The sequence below is a fragment of the Microcaecilia unicolor genome, chromosome 9, assembly GCF_901765095.1.
Source record: "Microcaecilia unicolor chromosome 9, aMicUni1.1, whole genome shotgun sequence".
NCBI classification, from domain to species: domain Eukaryota; kingdom Metazoa; phylum Chordata; class Amphibia; order Gymnophiona; family Siphonopidae; genus Microcaecilia; species Microcaecilia unicolor.
Window position 1 is genome coordinate 227,075,498 of NC_044039.1, and position 17,767 is coordinate 227,093,264.

General features: G+C 43.4%; 1 protein-coding gene across 5 annotated transcripts in view; it reads left to right on the top strand.

Annotated features, from left to right (window-relative positions):
• The first annotated feature begins 5,822 nt into the window (after positions 1–5,822).
• Positions 5,823–17,767, top strand: part of ENTPD5 (ectonucleoside triphosphate diphosphohydrolase 5 (inactive)) — a 223,831-nt gene continuing 211,886 nt past the window's right edge. For 2 of the 5 annotated variants that reach the window (XM_030213806.1, XM_030213809.1), the window contains exon 1: positions 7,979–8,120. In XM_030213806.1, the coding sequence (XP_030069666.1) occupies positions 7,994–8,120 (127 nt within the window). In that variant the 5' untranslated portion in view covers positions 7,979–7,993. Of the gene's footprint in view, positions 5,999–7,978; positions 8,121–15,273; positions 15,369–17,767 lie in introns of those variants that run through there. The other 3 variants (XM_030213808.1, XM_030213810.1, XM_030213807.1) reach the window with 3 other exon arrangements.

The following is a 17,767-nucleotide window of genomic DNA, read 5'->3' on the forward strand; positions in this document are numbered from 1 at the left end:
CGATAATCAAAAAAAGAAAGCCGGCCCTGACGAGAATTTGGTCCGGTTTTTTTTACCTTTTTTTTGGGGTCCAAGTCCACAAATAGTGCCCCTACTGACCAGATGACCACCAGAGGGAATCGGGGATCACCTCCCCTGACTCCCCCAGTAGTCACTAACCCCCTCCCACCAAAAAAACCCCAACTTTAAAAACTTTTTTTGCCAGCCTGAATTGTCATACCCAGCTCCCTGACAGCAATATGCAGGTCCCTGGAGCAGTTGTTAGTGGGTGCAGTGGAGATCAGGCAGGTGGACCAAGGCCCCATCCCCCCTACCTGTTCCACTTGGGGTCGTTAATGTTGAGCCCTCAAAACCCCCCTAAACCCCACTGTACCCACATGTAGGTGTCCCCTTTCAGCCCTTAGGGCTATGGTAATGGTGTAGAGTTGTGGGCAGTGGGCCTTGAGGGGCATCTGGGGGGCTCAGCACTCAAGGGAAGGGTGCTATGCACCTGGGAGCAAATTTTATTTTATTTTTTACTTTTTTACAGTGCCCCCCAGGGTGCCCGGTTGGTGTCTTGGCATGTGAGGGGGGCCAGTGCACTACAAATGCTGGCTCCTCCCACGGCCAAATGCCTTGCATTTAGCCGGGTTTGAGATGGCCGTCTCCGGTTTCCATTATGGCTGAAAATCGGAGCCGGCCATCTCATCTAAACCCGGCGATCCTATCTCAACCCCGGCTAGCGATTTGGCCGGCTCCAAGCGTATTTTGAAAATACGCTTGGTACCGCCCCCTTGCGTAGCTGCCCACGAAGATGGCCGGCCATCTATTTGGCCGGCGACGTTCAATTATGCCCCTCTCTGTTGCCTAAATAAATGTGTCTTAAGATTGCTTCTACAGTGCATATAATTTGCTGGAGATAATAGGCCTAAATAATAGGATATTGTAGTTATAGTCAGCCATTGAAAACCAGCCTCTCTTATAGCCAGTTCCTTAGATTAAAAAGACTGTTCCAACCCTATAAGATATGAAGAAAGGTCTAGGGAAATGAGAGAGAGAGAGAGAGGTTTAGAGAAAAAGAATACTAAATGTATTGATACCTGTTATCAGCAAGCTGCTAATATAGACAGAAAAGAGCTGCTTAAGTGCAAGGAAAAAGGAAAGGTTTTTAAAAAATTGTATGCCCACTGCCATTTACACATGTCCAATGATTAAGTAAAGATCTTGAAAAAAACATTGGCACATTATTCAAAATATAGACCATTGTTCAGATAAAGGCTTGATAACTGCTTATAAAAGGGAGAGAAGAGTCTGAGGGCTATGCTCGTGCCTTCTGCACGTGCTATGTAGTCCTGGAATCTCCTTTAGTTGCAGTTTGAGTTCCTGTTTCATAGAAAAGAGTTAGACAGATGGGGGGAGCCCTAAACCTACATATGGTCTGCCTTAGGACTAGTGTACCACAGTTATTATAGTTTGGCTGGAATGAGTTTGAACAGCTGAGGAGTTCCAAACAAAGGCAAAACAGAAGAATCGGGCAAAAGATAACAAAGAATGGCCATAGGTATCAATGGATTGACCATGGATTCAATTTCTCACAGCTGAATTTTTATGAAATGACTAATATTTGCATCAGTGGGCTACACACAATTAAAAAGTAAACATGAATAAGGTGGCTAAAAATGCACACTTAATCAAAAATACTTATAAAAGAATTGAAATTGACAGATGTGAATTAAAAATCGTGATGGTAAAATTACAAGAATAGTATTCTTTTAAAAAAATCACCCCCCCCCCCCCCCCGTTTACAAAGTTGCATAGCATTTCCGACACAGCCCATTCAGAGTGAATGAGCTGTGTCATCAGTACCACACCGCCAGCTGCTAGTGCGGCTTTATAAATGGGGGCCCATATTTTCAAAAAGATAAATGATGATCCAAAATAGTTATGTCCATCCATAATTGAATGAAATATATAAGAACAAGATCATTGATCTCGGTACACACAGGATACAAACAGCACAATGTATACCTTATAAAATACAATTATAATGTAAAAAATGTTAAACTTTTTTACATTAATGAAAACATAAATGGAAAAATGCAGGAAACAAGTATAAACAAATAATCCAATATTAAAATTAAATCGGCATACAGGTCCACATTATGGTGATCCATATGCACCACAAAGGTATCAGTAAATAGGCGGTAAAATAAATCATATGAAGTTTTCATTCAGAGGGGTTTTGCACACACATCCTAAGTATCTTCTTAAGGTAATGTTGGAATTAAGTACATAAGTATTGCCATACTGAGACAGACCGAAGGTCCATCAAGCCCAGCATCCTGTTTCCAACAGTGGCCAATCCAGGTCACAAGTACCTGGCAAGATCCCAAAACAGTACATTCCTTATGCTGCTTGACCTAGAAATAAGCAGTGGATTTTCCCCAAGTCCATTTTAATATTTTGGTAGCTGTTTCTCAAAAAAGATATAGTGGAATTAGAAAAGGTACAGAGAAGGGCGACAAATGGTAAAGGGGATGGGAAGATTTCCCTATGAGGAAAGGCTGAAGCGGCTAGGGCTCTTCAGCTTGGAGAAAAGACTGCTGTGGAGAGATATGATAGAGGTCTATAAAATAATGAGTGGAGTGGAATGGGTAGACGTGAATTGCTTGTTTACTCTTTCCAAAAATACTTGGACTAGGGGGCACGCGATGAAGCTACAAAGTAGTAAATTTAATACGAATCAGAGAAAATTTGTCTTCACTCAACATGTAATTAAATTCTGGAACTTGTTGCCAGAGAATGTAGTAAAAGCAGTTAGCATAGCGGGGTTTAAAAATGTTTTGGCTGGCTTCCTAAAGGAAATGTCCATAAACCATCATTAAAATGGGGAAAATCCACTGCTTATTTTTAGGATAAGTAGCATAAAATGTATTGTACTTTTTTGGGGATCTTGACATGTATTTGTGACCTGGATTGGCCACTTAAACTCCATCAAGCCCAGCATCCTGTTTCTATCAGTCTGTCCCAGTATGGCAATACTTATGTACTAATGTAATAATAGCTTATGGACTTTTCTTTTAGGAAGCTAGCCAAACCTACACTAACTGCTTTTACTACGTTCTCTGGCAACAAGTTTAATTACATGTTCAGTGAAGAAATATTTTCTCTGATTCGTTTTAATTTACTATTTGTAGCTTCATTGCATGCCCCTCCCCCAGTACTACTATTTTTGGAAAGAGTAAACCAGATTTGTGTCTACCCGTTCCACTCCACTCATTATTTTATAGACCTCTATCATATCTCCCCTCATCTGTTTTTTCTCAAAACTGAAGAGCCCTAGCTACTTTAGTCTTTCCTCATAGGGAAGTTATCCTATCCCCTTTATCATTTTTGTCGTCCTTCTGTGCACCTTTTCTAATTCCACTATATCATAGTAACATAGTAGATGACGGCAGAAAAAGACCTGCATGGTCCATCCAGTCTGCCCAACAAGATAACTCATATTTGCTGCTTTTTGTGTATACCCTACTTTGATTTGTACCTGTGCTCTTCAGGGCACAGACCGTATAAGTCTGCCCCGCACTATCCCCGCCTCCCAACCACCAGCCCCACCTCCCAACCACCGGCTCTGGCACAGGCACAGACTGTATAAGTCTGCCCATATCTTTTTTGAGATATGGCAACCAGAACTGAACACAATTTTTGAGGTGCGGTCGCACCATAGACCGATACTAAGGCATTATAACATCCTCATTTTTGTTTTCCATTCCTTTCCTAATACCCTATCATTTTATTTGCTTTCTTAGTTGCCTCTGCACACTGAGCAGAGGGTTTCTATTTTAACCAGTTTTCCTGCAAACATTTGTTTCAAGGCACATGTCCATCAAGTTGAAAGCGCGCTGCACACTGGACTGATAGCCTTGGCCTTCAACTGGAGTGGACTAAAGTTCTTAGAAAGTCCACCAAGCTTTTTGTTTCTTTTGACCCCAATATGTGGGTGCTGCCATCGGTATATGCGCTCTTTTGAATTGGCTGGCAGACTTCATCTTCTTTCTGATGCTCGGGCTGGGCTGACTCTGGAGGGTTATGTCACAGCTCGCAAAGTCAGAGCCATAGCAGCATGAGTAGCCCACTTGAGATCATCCTCCATTGAGATTTGCAGAGCTGTGACATGGATCTCTGTCCGTACATTTACATCTCATTTAAAATTCATATTTTTCTTACTGGTTATAATTCTGAGCCTTGCCGGTTGCAGGTCCCTTTATTGTTTCAGGCAGACTGGTAGCTAGGGATTCCCATCAGTCAAAATATTGCATCCTGCTTGTCGTTGAAGTTGAATTACTTATCTGTAGCATTACATTACAAATATTTTATTTTCTGCAAACACTTTGTAAGTTTTATGTGGATTACATATTAAGAAAACCAGTCAATCACTGGGAATCACAGATCAGTATAAACTAAACAACTGGGGCACATTACTTAAGCAAATACTTCCTGAGGACAGCAGGGTGCATATTCTGACTGCCCTTTGCTCTTCTTCTTGGCCGTTACATTCTATCAACTACAGTCTTTGATCTGGTCCCACATGGAGATGGTGGGTGGGGAGGCTTCTGGATTGATTGCGGGGGGGGGGGGGGGGGGGGAGATTCCCCGCACTGGGCTCCTTCGGATGGGCATCCTACTGTTTTCAGAGAACACCCACTACAGGCGAGTCATTGCACTATAAGTTTGTGATGGGGATAATCAGGATTAAGATTTAAAAGAAGCATCACAAAATTTGATATTTTAGATGGGATTTCAGTAACACCAGAGAGAGCAAGGCACATCCAACTTGGAAAGTAGACGTTATCCATGAAGTCAGACTAATGAGGATGTGATGGGGGAAGGGGAGGATTGAGGGAGAGTGAGGATGAGGTTGGGGTTTTTGGAGAGAGACTGGTGTGGTGGACAGGATGAGGAAATTGAGAGAGCCTAGAGAGGATAGTATTGTAGAATTGAGAGAGACTGGTGAAGAGGGTTGAACAGAACTAGTATGGATAGGTTGAGGGGGACGTGAAAGACTGGTGGGATAAGGTGAGGAAATTGAGGAGTGGTGGGACAGGATGGGGAATTGAAAGAGAATAACATTGGTGTGAAGAGGGGGAGAGAGACTGATGGGACTGAATTGGGGCTTTAGAGTACCAAAGAACCTCTTGAAAACAGGAAACTCTTGTGCTTTCTGATTCCTTGATTCTGGGTGGGTGAAAGTTTGGCCGCTTATCCTCTATATTACTGTGTTAATGTGAACTGAGCAGCTCTGAATAAGATGTCTCCAGAGAGCATTTAGTGGTAAATTATATACTTGCAAAGGAGAAAATCATTAATTCTCTTCACTGAGCCATCCTTCCAGGGGGTATGTGTGTGTGTGATTTCTTCTTTTTTTTTTTTTAAGGTTTCAGCATTAGCCATCCAAAAGAATTATCTGTGTTCTTAGGTTTTGATCAGGGGAGTCTGACATTGATAGCTGCTGGTCAAGCACTATGCTATGGCTAGGAAGAAAGCTTTTACCTGGATAACTTAATTGTAAATTTGGCAACACTTTTGTCTACTTCTGTGTTGTCACATAATCTGCAGAAAAGAATACAAGAAAACTGAAGAGGTCTGAATCTATTGTGATGTTTTATCCAAAATAAATATTTTCAAGATAAATTTGGCATAGCTGAAGTCCGTTTACTGGACTTTGGCCTACCAGTGGTGATACAATGACAATTTGTTATCAATAAATAGTTTCAGGTAATGTCAGCTTTTTGCTTTTGACCTACGTTAGGAAGGAAATCATTTACAAAATGTGACTTGCCAAGCATGCAGAGAGTGCACTGATGAAGCCTACATTCCGTATTTATTTGCAACACAAAGGTGAAATACACTGTTGGAAGAAAGTGAGATACATCTTGCCTGTGGTAATGAGACCAGCTGCTGCAGAAACAGGTATCAAGAATCGAGGAATTTAGTGCACACACAGAGAAAACACGAACCAGCAAGGAAGGATGTTTGGTGATAAGGAAGGAACTTGGGCTACTGCTAGATCTTCTATCCCGTGCAAGAGCACTGTTGCTCTCCAAATAGCATGCTTTCAAGATGACAGTAAAATAGCCTATAGTATGGTCTATGCATATCATTTAGACGCATACGGAGTTTATTAGGATTTATTTATTACGTATTTTGAAGGAACTCACTCAAGGCAGTATACAGCAAGAATAAGTCAAACATAGGCAATAGACAATTACAGCAGTAAAAATAGTCAAATACAAGATATGGCATAGTATAGTACATTAGTGTCAAAACAATAAGCAATGAAACATTTTAATAGCATAGGGTGTAAGCAAAGATGGAACATACAGAGTAGCAGGAGTTAGAAAAGGGGACTCATTTAAAGGAAGTTGCACGTGAAGTCAGATAAGCGCTTGAGTTAGTCCATAAAGTGGGCATGTTTTTATGTGTGTACGTTTACTTGGCTGTTATATAGAAGGGTGCCTAAATGCAATGGTACATGGTTCGAAGGTGAGTGTACATTTAATGCAGGTAATTTAAAGAATGTTATAATTTACGCATGTTTGTAATCAATTTACATCGGCTCTATGGCTGGCATAAGTGTTAAATGCCTAGTGCATTTTACCTTTAGGCTAGTACTCTAAAGGTGCCCTCTAGTTGCTTAAATATAGGCACGCTGTTACAGAATTGCTCTTATAGCACATCAAGTGTTTTTTAAAATATTTTCTGAAAAATATTTCATCTGAGAACTATATTTGATAATGGGACACTTGAAATTTTGTTCTGGCTTCAGTTTCTATGACATGATGTTTGGAAGGGTTTTCTTTTCTGTCAGTTTTGATTTAAGTGCTAAAGAAGTTATAAAATTGGAGATGTTGTGCACCATCTTCATTGATGAGGTGGGATTTGATTTTAAAATGGATAACTAAGAACCCACTGAAATGCTGCAGAAAAACCCATCTACTAATGTAGGAAAGTCGAGGAGATGGGAGCTTGGTAAAGAAATGCGTTATCAAATGAGGCACCATATCCCAGAGCTGCACTAATACTGGAACAGGAACTATTGGGACTAAAGAAGATTATTTTAATTGGAAATTGGACTCATTAATCTGCACCAGCTGTTTAATTTAACTTCTAACATATGTTAAACAGCTAATGATGAACAAGCCCAATACACTTTATGAGGTACATAAGTATTGCCACACTAGGACAGACCAAAGGTCCATCAAGCCCAGCATCCTGTTTCCAACAGTGGCCAATCCAGGTCACAAATACTGGCAAGATCCCAAAAAAGTTCACTACATTTTATGCTGCTTATCCCAGAAATAAGTAGTGGATTTTCCCCAAGTCATTTCAATGATGGTCTATGGACTTTTCCTTTAGGAAGCTGTCCAATCCTTTTTTAAAAACCCCGCTAAGCTAACTACCTTTACCATGTTCTCTGGCAACAAGTTCCAGAATTTAATTACACGTTGAGTGATGAAAATTGTTTCTGATTCGTATTAAATTTACTACTTTGTAGCTTCATCGCATGCCCCCTAGTCCTAGTATCTTTGGAAAGAGTAAACAAAAGATTCACATCTACCCATTCCACTCCACTCATTATTTTATAAACCTCTATCTTATCTCCCCTCAGCCGTCTCTTCTCCAAGCTGAAGAGCCCTAGATGCTTCAGCCTTTCCTCATGGAGAAGTTGTCCCATCCCCTTAATCATTTTGTCGCCCTTCTCTGTACCTTTTTTTAATTCCACTATATATTTTTAAAGATGTGGTGACCAGTATTATATTTGAGGTGTGGTTGCACCATGGACTGATACAAAGGCATTATAATGTCCTCACTTTTGTTTTCCATTCCTTTCCTAATAATACCTAACATTCTATTTGCTTTTTTAGCCGCCATAGTACACTGAGCAGAGCATTTCAGCTTATTATCAACAATGACGCCGGTGGAGATTGAGCGCTGAACTGTACTGTCTTATAGGATGGAGTGCTCCTTGGTCAGCCAATATTTTCTATCTCCAGCAGACAGATGGATGGTCTCTCACAAGTTCCTCGTTTCACCTGATGGTGGCTCCTGTTCTGAGTCTCTCAGTTCAGTAGAGCTTTGGGGTATGTGGCTGAACACTGCTGGGTTTAGGGCATACACCTTGTTACCAGGTCTCTCCCCCTTCCTTCGCCAGCCCTTACTCCATTCTCCTTCCTCACTGAAAAACAATTTGCGGCATAATTATTTAAAAGCCCTCATCCTTTTGCATGCAGGAGAGATAATGGTTTGGGCTAGTATAAAGGGCTTAGTAATGGAGAGGATATTAGTGTGCTTCCAGCAGCACTGAGTTTAACATGTAGGACTCCCGGCAGCTGGCTCTCCTAGGGTGAGTGTATCTTTAACTTTTGTTACACCTTTGGGTCAGTTGTGGTTTTTGTTTTCTTTGCAATGGCTACTGAAGTTGTTAAAAGCTGCTCCCATTAGGAGAAGCGGAAAGCAGCACGGGGGGCAGTGTCCAGGTGGCTGTGCAGGCTGTCATCTGGCAGAGAAGACCTTGTTCGGAGAGTCCTCAATAGTTTCCCACGTGGGAGAGATGCAGGCTCATTCTCATAGGGCCGAAAATGATCTGGCAACCTTTTTTTTTTTTTTTTTTTTTACAGTGATGAAATTCGGGAGTAGCGCTGCCTGCGACTCCTTTACTGCACTGCTTTATAGGTCCTTCCACACATCAACTGCTCTGGGGATTTCTCCAGAGGTGGGGGTCTTCTGACCTGTTTTTCCCCGAGGTCATCCTGCTGCTCCTTAATGCCTATAGGTGGCAAGCATGAAATTGCTGATGTACTGTTAGTAATATGTAACCTGTCGTTTAAAATCATTCATAGTACCTGAAGATTGGATTGTGGCCAATGTGACGCCAATTTTTAAAAAGGTTTCCAGGGGTGACCCGGTAAATGTTGGTGCCAGGCAAAATGGTGGAAATTATTATAAAGAATAAAATGATGGAACAGATAAATGGGACAGAGTCATAATGGTTCAGCCAAGAGAAGTCTTGCCTCACCAATTTGCTTAATTTCTTTGAAGGCATGAATAAACATGTGGATGCCTAGTGTATCTAGATTTTCAGAAAGCTTTTGATAGTTCCTCATGAGAGACTCCTGAGAAAATTAGTCATGGGATAGGAGGCAATGTTCTGGTGTGGATTAGGAATTGGTTATTGGACAGAATTAACAGAGGTTAGTTAGGGTTAAATGGTCATTTCTCTCAATGGAGGGTGAACAGTGGAGTGCTGCAGAGATCAGTACTGGGACCAGTGCTATTTAATTTATTTATAAATGATATGGAAATCGGAATGAGTGAGGTGATTAAATTTGCAGGTGACACAAAAATAATTCAAGGTTGTTAAAATAGGCGGACTGTGAAATATTGCAGAAAGACCTTAGGAAATTGGAAGACTGGACATCCAAATGGCAGATGAAATTTAATGTGTACAAATGCAAGGTGATGCACATTCGAAAGAATCATCCAAATCAGAGTCCACCTTTGTGGGTCAGCAACCAAGAAAAAGATGTAGGTGTCATTGTAGATAATATGGTGAAATCTTCTGCTCAAAATGCAGCAGTGGCCAAAAAAGCAAATGGGATGATGGGAATTAATAGGAAAGGGATGGTGAATTAGACTGAAAATACTATAATGCCTCTATCGCTCCATTGTGCAACCTCACCTTAAGTATTGTGTTCAGTTCTGGTCACCGAGTCTCAAAAAAGTTATAGCAGAATTAGAAAAGGCTCAAAGAAGCATAACCAAAACGATAGAGAATGGAACTCCTCTCATATAAGGAAAGGCTAAAGAGGTTAGGGCTTTTCAGCTTGGAATTCCAGAGTCTAACAACGCGTTTCTTCACTCAACCCATGGTTAGACTCTGGAATTTGTTGCCGGATAAGGTGGTTGGGGCGGTTGGCTTAGCGGAGTTTTAAAAAGTTTAGACAGCTTCCTGGAGGAAAAGGACATAGAATGTTATTGAATGGACGTAGGAATAATCCACTATTTCTGGAAAGGGCGAGATGAAATGCTTGTTCTTTTGGCCGCTGTCGGAGACAGGGTGCTGGGCTTGATGGACCCTTGATCTGTCCCAGCATGGTGATGCTTATGTCTTAATAGAGACAGATGAGGGGAGATGTGATTGAGGTCTATGAAATCCTGAGTGGTGTAGAATGAGTAGAAATAAATCATTTTTTACTCATTCCAAAAGTACAAAGACTAGGGATCAGTCAAGGAAGTTACATTGAAATACTTTTAAAATAAATAGGAGGAAATATTTTTTTCACTCAACGAATAGTTAAGCTCTGGAACTTTTTGTTAGAGGATGTAGTAACAACGGTTAGCGTATCTGGGTTTAAAAGAGGTTTGGACAAGTTGCTGGAGGAAGTCCATAGTCTGCTATCGAGATAGACATGGGGAAGCAACTGCTTGCCCTGGACTTGATATCATGACATGTTGCCATGATTTGGGTTTCTGCCAGGTACTTGTAACCTGACTTGGCCTCTGTTTATTTATTGCATTTGTACCCCACATTATCCCACCTTTTTGCAGGCTCAATGTGGCTTACAGAGTAAGGTTATGATAAAGTCGGTACATGATTGGAAACAGGAAACTGGGCTAGATGGACCATTAGTCTGACACAGTATGGCTACTCTTATGTTATCTTCAGAAGACTGGGCCACTCCTCCACTCCACTCCCTTGAAATTTGGCCGTCCCTGTGGGGGGGGGGGGGGGGGGGAGGGCAGTCCAAAATGTTTGAAAGGACGTCCACGCCTTCGCTATGCCTCCGCTGACACACACACACACACCTCCCCCCCCCCCCATGGACCTGCATACTGCTGCGATGGACCTGAGTATTTGAGGCTGGCAAAAAAAGTTTTTAAAGTTGGTTTTTTTTCAGGGTGGGAGGGGGTTAGTCACCACTGGGGGAGTCAGGGGAGGTCATCCCCGATTCCCTCCGGTGGTCGTCTGGTCAGTTCGGGCACCTTTTTGAGGCTTGGTCGTAAGAAAAAATGGACCAAGTAAAGTCGCCCGAGTGCTCATCAGGGAAGCCCTTCTTTTTTCCATTATCGCTCGAGGATGCCCATCTGTTAGGCACGCCCCAGGCATGCCTTTGTTAGCCTCCGACACGCCCCCAGGAACTTTGGTCATCCCCGCGACGGGAAGCAGTTGGGGATGCCCAAAATCGGATTTCGATTATGCCGATTTGGGCGACCCTGAGAGAAGGACGCCCATCTCCCGATTTGTGTCGAAAGATGGGTGCCCTTCTCTTTCGAAAATAAGCCTGATAGTGGAATTAGAAAAGGTGCAGAGAAGGGGGACAAAAATGATAAAGGGGATGAGATGACTTCCCTATGAGGAAAGGCTAAAGCGGCTAGGGCTCTTCAGAGAAAAGGCGGCTGAGATGAGATATGATAGAGGTCTATAAAATAATGAGTGGAGTGGAACGGGTAGATGTGAAGAGTCTGTTTACGCTTTCCAAAAATACTAGGACTAGGGGGCATGTGATGAAGCTACAATGTAGTAAATTTAAAACGAATCAGAGAAAATGTTTCTTCACTCAATGTGTAATTAAACTCTGGAATTCGTTGCCGGAGAATGTGGTAAAGGCAGTTAGCTTAGCGGAGTTTAAAAAAGGTTTGGATGGCTTCCTAAAGAAAAAGTCCATAGACCATTATTAAATGGACTTGGGGAAAATCCACTATTTCTGGGATAAGCAGTATAGAATGTTTTGTACTTTTTTGGGATCTTGCCAGGTATTTGTGACCTGGATTGGCCACTGTTGGAAACAGGATGCTGGGCTTGATGGACCTTTGGTCTTTCCCAGTATGGCAATACTTACCCTATATAATAACATGTACCTCCCAACATTCTGAAGCCGAGAAAGTGAAGCCTTCAAGCCTTGAAGCATTCCTGCAACGTTCCGGAACTTTAAGCATCATTTTCTCGGCTTCAGAACATTGGAGGTGCATTTTATTATACAGGATGTGCTCGGTGCTTTTCTGTAGCACATGGGGGGGGGGGGTATTTAATATATGCTGATTAAAGTGGAGGAGTGGCTGGAGGGGGCAGGGGAGATAGGACAATCAGTGGGTGGCTGGAGGGGGGCAGGGGAGAGAGGAGAATCACTGGGTGGCTGGAGGGGGGCAGGGAACACAGGAGAATCGCTGGGTGGCTGGAGGGGGGGAGCAGGGAACACAGGAGAATCGCTGGGTGGTTGGAGGGGGGCAAGGGAAAAAGGAGAATCGCTGGGTGGCTAGAGGGGGGCAGGGGAGATAGGACAATCACTGGGTGGCTGGAGGGGGAGCAGGGGACACAGGAGAATCGCTGGGTGGCTGGGGGGGGGCAGGGAACACAGGAGAATCGCTGGGTGGTTGGAGGGGGGCAAGGGAAAAAGGAGAATCGCTGGGTGGCTGGAGGGGGGCAGGGGACACAGGAGAATCGTGGGGGCTGGAGGGGGGCAGGGGAGATAGGACAATCACTGGGTGGCTGGAGGGGGAGCAGGGGACACAGGAGAATCGCTGGGTGGCTGGGGGGGTAGGGAACACAGGAGACTCGCTGGGTGGCTGGAGGGGGAGCAGGGGACAGAGGAATCTCGCTGGGTGGCTGGAGGTGGGGCAGGGGACAGAGGAGACTCGCTGGGTGGCTGGAGGTGGGGCAGGGGAGAGAAGAGCATCGGTGGGTGGCTGGAGCTCAGTGGAAATGGGGTAAAGACACAACAAAGCCACCACAAATCAAAGGGCAGTGTCTGTGGTGACCCACTGAGCAGAAATGTCTCCTTGCATAGCCACATGCACTGGAAAAGACTGAATCAGAATTCTAGTGCTCACCCTTTTAAGATTATCAGATGCAGGTGTAGCAGAGCTTAGGTATAAAGGAAGGCAACGCCTCCTTAACATCCACACTGTGGTGGGATCATCAAATTTTGCTGTAAATAGCTCCCCCTCCTCCAATTCCTTATGCATCTGTGCAGAAAGGGACTCCTCTGAAAATATTCCCTAAGAATGATAGGGAGACGGGAGCAATAGACCATACTTCTGATCTGGAGTGCAAATGTCTCTTCAGGGCATGGTCCATCAAGGGAGACTGAGGCAGGGAACAAGGCTGAGCTAGATAATATAGCAAAATATGGCTCTGTGTACCATTGTGCACTATTGATGGCAAGCAGCAGTGGGACTTGAACCAGGAACCTCTAGATCTCTGAGCTCACTCTCAGCTGGTTGCTTTAACCATTAAGCTATTTCTCTACATTGCTCTGTAATAATCGCTAGCTATCCAATACAATGAAAAGGAGCAAAAGCACAATAGAAGCATTTAGAGACACTGACATAAAGCTAATGACCATGCTAATAGAGTAGTGGCTGGAGCTAGTATGCAATAGGTTTGGCCAGCGTCAGTGTGCAATACTAGAGAGCAAAGCTTCTATGGAAAAACAACACAGCTAACCTTTAGCAATGTAGCGTAGTGTTAGCTGTTCCAGTCATTCAATGAACTGCTAGTCAAGTAATATGGGAGAATGAAATAAAATATGCCCCATTTGAAACAGAGCTGCGTTCTACAGCTTCTAATATAAGTACACTAGTAAAACAGGCCCGTTTCTGACACAAATGAAACGGGCGCTAGCAAGGTTTTCCTCGGAGTGTGTATGTTTGACAGAGTATGTGTGAGATTGATTGTGTGTGAGAGAGAGTGAATTTGCGAGTGTGTATGTGTGTGTGACAGAGAGAGACTGCTGGGTGCAAGTGTGTCTCCTCTGTCCCACCTCCAGCCACCCAGCGAGTCTCCTCTGTCCCCTGCCCCCCCTCCAGCCACCCAGTGAGTCTCCTGTGTTCCCTGCCCCCCAGCCACCCAGCGATTCTCCTGTGTCCCCTGCTCCCCCTCCAGCCACCCAGTGATTGTCCTATCTCCCCTGCCCCCCTCCAGCCACCCAGCGATTCTCCTTTTTCCCTTGCCCCCCTCCAACCACCCAGCGATTCTCCTGTGTTCCCTGCTCCCCCCCCTCCAGCCACCCAGCGATTCTCCTGTGTTCCCTGACCCCCTCCAGCCACCCAGTGATTCTCCTCTCTCCCCTGCCCCCCTCCAGCCACCCACTGATTGTCCTCTCTCCCCTGCCCCCTCCAGCCACTCCTCCACTTTAATCAGCATATATTAAATACCCCCCCCCCCCATGTGCTACAGAAAAGCACCGAGCACATCCTGTATAATAAAATGCACCTCCAACGTTCTGAAGCCGAGAAAGTGATGCTTAAAGTTCCGGAACATTGCAGGAATGCTTCAAGGCTTGAAGGCTTCACTTTCTCGGCTTCAGAATGTTGGGAGGTACATGTTATTATATAGGGTAAGTATTGCCATACTGGGAAAGACCAAAGGTCCATCAAGCCCAGCATCCTGTTTCCAACAGTGGCCAATCCAGGTCACAAATACCTGGCAAGATCCCAAAAAAGTACAAAACATTCTATACTGCTTATCCCAGAAATAGTGGATTTTCCCCAAGTCCATTTAATAATGGTCTATGGACTTTTTCTTTAGGAAGCCATCCAAACCTTTTTTAAACTCCGCTAAGCTAAACGCCTTTACCACATTCTCCGGCAACGAATTCCAGAGTTTAATTACACGTTGAGTGAAGAAACATTTTCTCTGATTCGTTTTAAATTTACTACATTGTAGCTTCATCACATGCCCCCTAGTCCTAGTATTTTTGGAAAGCGTAAACAGACTCTTCACATCTACCCGTTCCACTCCACTCATTATTTTATAGACCTCTATCATATCTCATCTCAGCCGCCTTTTCTCCAAACTGAAGAGCCCTAGCCGCTTTAGCCTTTCCTCATAGGGAAGTCGTCTCATCCGCTTTATCATTTTCGTTGCCCTTCTCTGCACCTTTTCTAATTCCACTATATCTTTTTTGAGATACGGCGACCAGAATTACTACATTCCACAAGTCTGGATTCATCTACTGCTGACTCTAAGGAATGAAGTTTTCTTACCTGATCATTTTTTCCCCTTACTTGCAGCAGATGAATCCAGAGGCCCACCCTATTTTTCCGGTGGATCCTATTGGTTAGTTCTCTCTGTTGGAACTCGTTCTTGCATTTTTATATTTTAGATGGACAGTTGTAATCGATTTACATGTTTGCGGTCCTTGGAGAGGAAGGAGAAACATTATAACTCTGTTTTCTTCTGCTTTGTTATGAGAAATATTGACTGACCAAGGATCATTCTATCTTATAAAACAGTGCAGTTCAGCGCTCTTTCTCCTCCTGCTGGTAGATGGTCACAACCTACAAGTCTCTGAATTCATCTGCTGCAACTAAAGGAAAGAAATTATCAGGTAAATAATTTTTCTGTACTAGGGTTCCGCTTGTCCTTGGAGAAAGCGGTTACTTAAGCTGTAGCAGGTGGTCTTGGAGGACAGCAGGACAAGTGTTCTTTCACCCCTCCCACCTCCCCTTGGAAGTTGAATTTTGTTTAGCTTTTTAATGTTACTGAGGGTTCTGTGCTCATGCATTGGGACTGCTGCCAAAAGCCTCTTAAAGATACAGTGCACTGGGCAGCATCTGCACCGGCAGAGAGGAAAAGAAACCCACAAAAAAAGAGATCAATGCCAGATGGATATAGAGAAGGAAGGGAAGAAGGACAAGAGGAGAGAGAAGAAATGGAAAGGCAGACTTGGAAAAAAAAAATTTAGAACACTGACACAAAAAGTAGAACAGATTGGGACCAACCCAATTATGTTTAAATCATCTTTATTAAACAAGCAGTAAACAGAAACACTGCACTGAAACATAACAATCTAGTTCACATACAAGATGATATCGATCAGTAAATTTAATATTAAGATGTTAATTCCCTCCTCCCCTCCTCCGCCTCCCCATCCCAGACATCTTCCATTACCTGTACCGTACACCATTAAGAAATTACATTATAAGAGGTCAAGCTTGATTTAATAACCGACTCCGAGCCGTGGGATGTAATGTATTCCAGAATCGTTCCCAGGTGTGTTGGAATCTCACGCCTTGTTTAGAGTTGATGTCACTAATGCCAACACGCTCTAATTTGATTAAGTCTATTATATGAGTCCTCCGCATCGCTAAAGTAGGTGTGCAGGATTGTTTCCAGCAGAGCAATATCACTTTCTTTCCCATCAGTATTGACTGACATAAAAATGGCTTAAATCCAGAAGGGCTTGTATTATGTCCTTGTATTATGTTGAAGAGAAGTAACGGGCTTTTAGCTACCTTACATTTTCACATATTGGAAACAGCCTGCAGCAACTGTGCCCAAAATTGGCTGGCTGCCAGCAGGTCCAGAACATATGACTGAGGTTCGCTGAACTTTGACTGCACTTCGGGCATCTCCCCTCCCCTGCAAAGGAAGCGCGAAATGCTGTTTGGGGTGAAACATATAATCTCAGCGCAAATTTGTATTGCAATTCCACATATCGGGTGAAGGGGAGGTGCTTCAAAGCATCCAGAATAAATGTCTTAAACTGGTGGTTGGGAGGCGGGGCAAGTACTGGGAAGACTTCTATGGTCTATGCCCCGAAAATGGCAAGGATAAATCAAAGTCAGGTATACATATAAAGTAGCACATATGAGTTTATCTTGTTGGGCAGACTAGATGGACCGTGCAGGTTTTTTTCTGCCGTCATCTACTATGTTACTATGTTCTGTGGTTAATAGCTTTGCAAGTTCTTCCAACCAGATCTTTGCAAAATGGCTAAAGTTCAAATCCTCTGTGGAGTCTAATAGGCATCTATGATGAAATCTTAAGGGCACTAGTGTTTGTGCCCTCAGCGTCAATGCGGTGTTAAGAGTATCTTGAATGTCCTCTGTCAAGTTGACCCATCCCAGGGCTGCGCCTGCAACGTAGTGCTGCAACAGCACATATGCAAAAAGATCTGTTGCTGGTAATTTGAATTCCTGTTGCAGTTCTACAAATGATTTTAGTTTGGGCTTTCATCATTCAGAACCTGAAATAGATATTGTATTCCCACCTGTCTCCATCTGTGAAATGTAGCAGATGTAGTGCCTGCTGGAAAATCAGGATTATGGTAGAATGCTAAATATGGTGTGGTCGCAGCTGAAAAGTGATGCCTGTTACACAGCCACTTCCATGTGGCACGCGCTGAAAAGAGAAGTGGATTAGTGTGCAATACCCCCACTGACCTCCCCGGTATCGTGTGTAGGAGCCAACTAATGTGTGCATCAGGATGCATACTTAGTTCTAACTTAGTATTGGAGAATGATTGCATGTGGGTCAACCAATCATTTATATGCCTCATGGAGCAAGCTACTGTCAGGTAACGTAGATTCATTAACCCCAAGACCCCCTGCGCCTTTGGTTTTTGCAACATCGCTATGGAAAGCCTTGGGCGCCGTCCTTTCCAGATAAAGCTTTCCAGAAACAACGGCAGCATTTGAAAAATGTATAGCCATCAGGGAGCTATCACCATGTTGAACCAAGAAATGCGGCCTAATATTGACAAGGGACAACTTGACCACAACACCAGTAACCGCATAGTTTCTTTTAGCAGAGGTTGCACATTCACATCATAAAGCAATGCTAAATCCTGTGGTATATTAATTCAAAATATCGTATTTGTCAGGCTGCCCATTGAAGCGGGAAATCTCCTACACAGCCTGATTGGGTAGGTCAAATAATGGCATTGCTATGGACTTGTTAAAATTTAATTGGAACCCAGATAAAGTCCCGTATTGTATCTTCTTG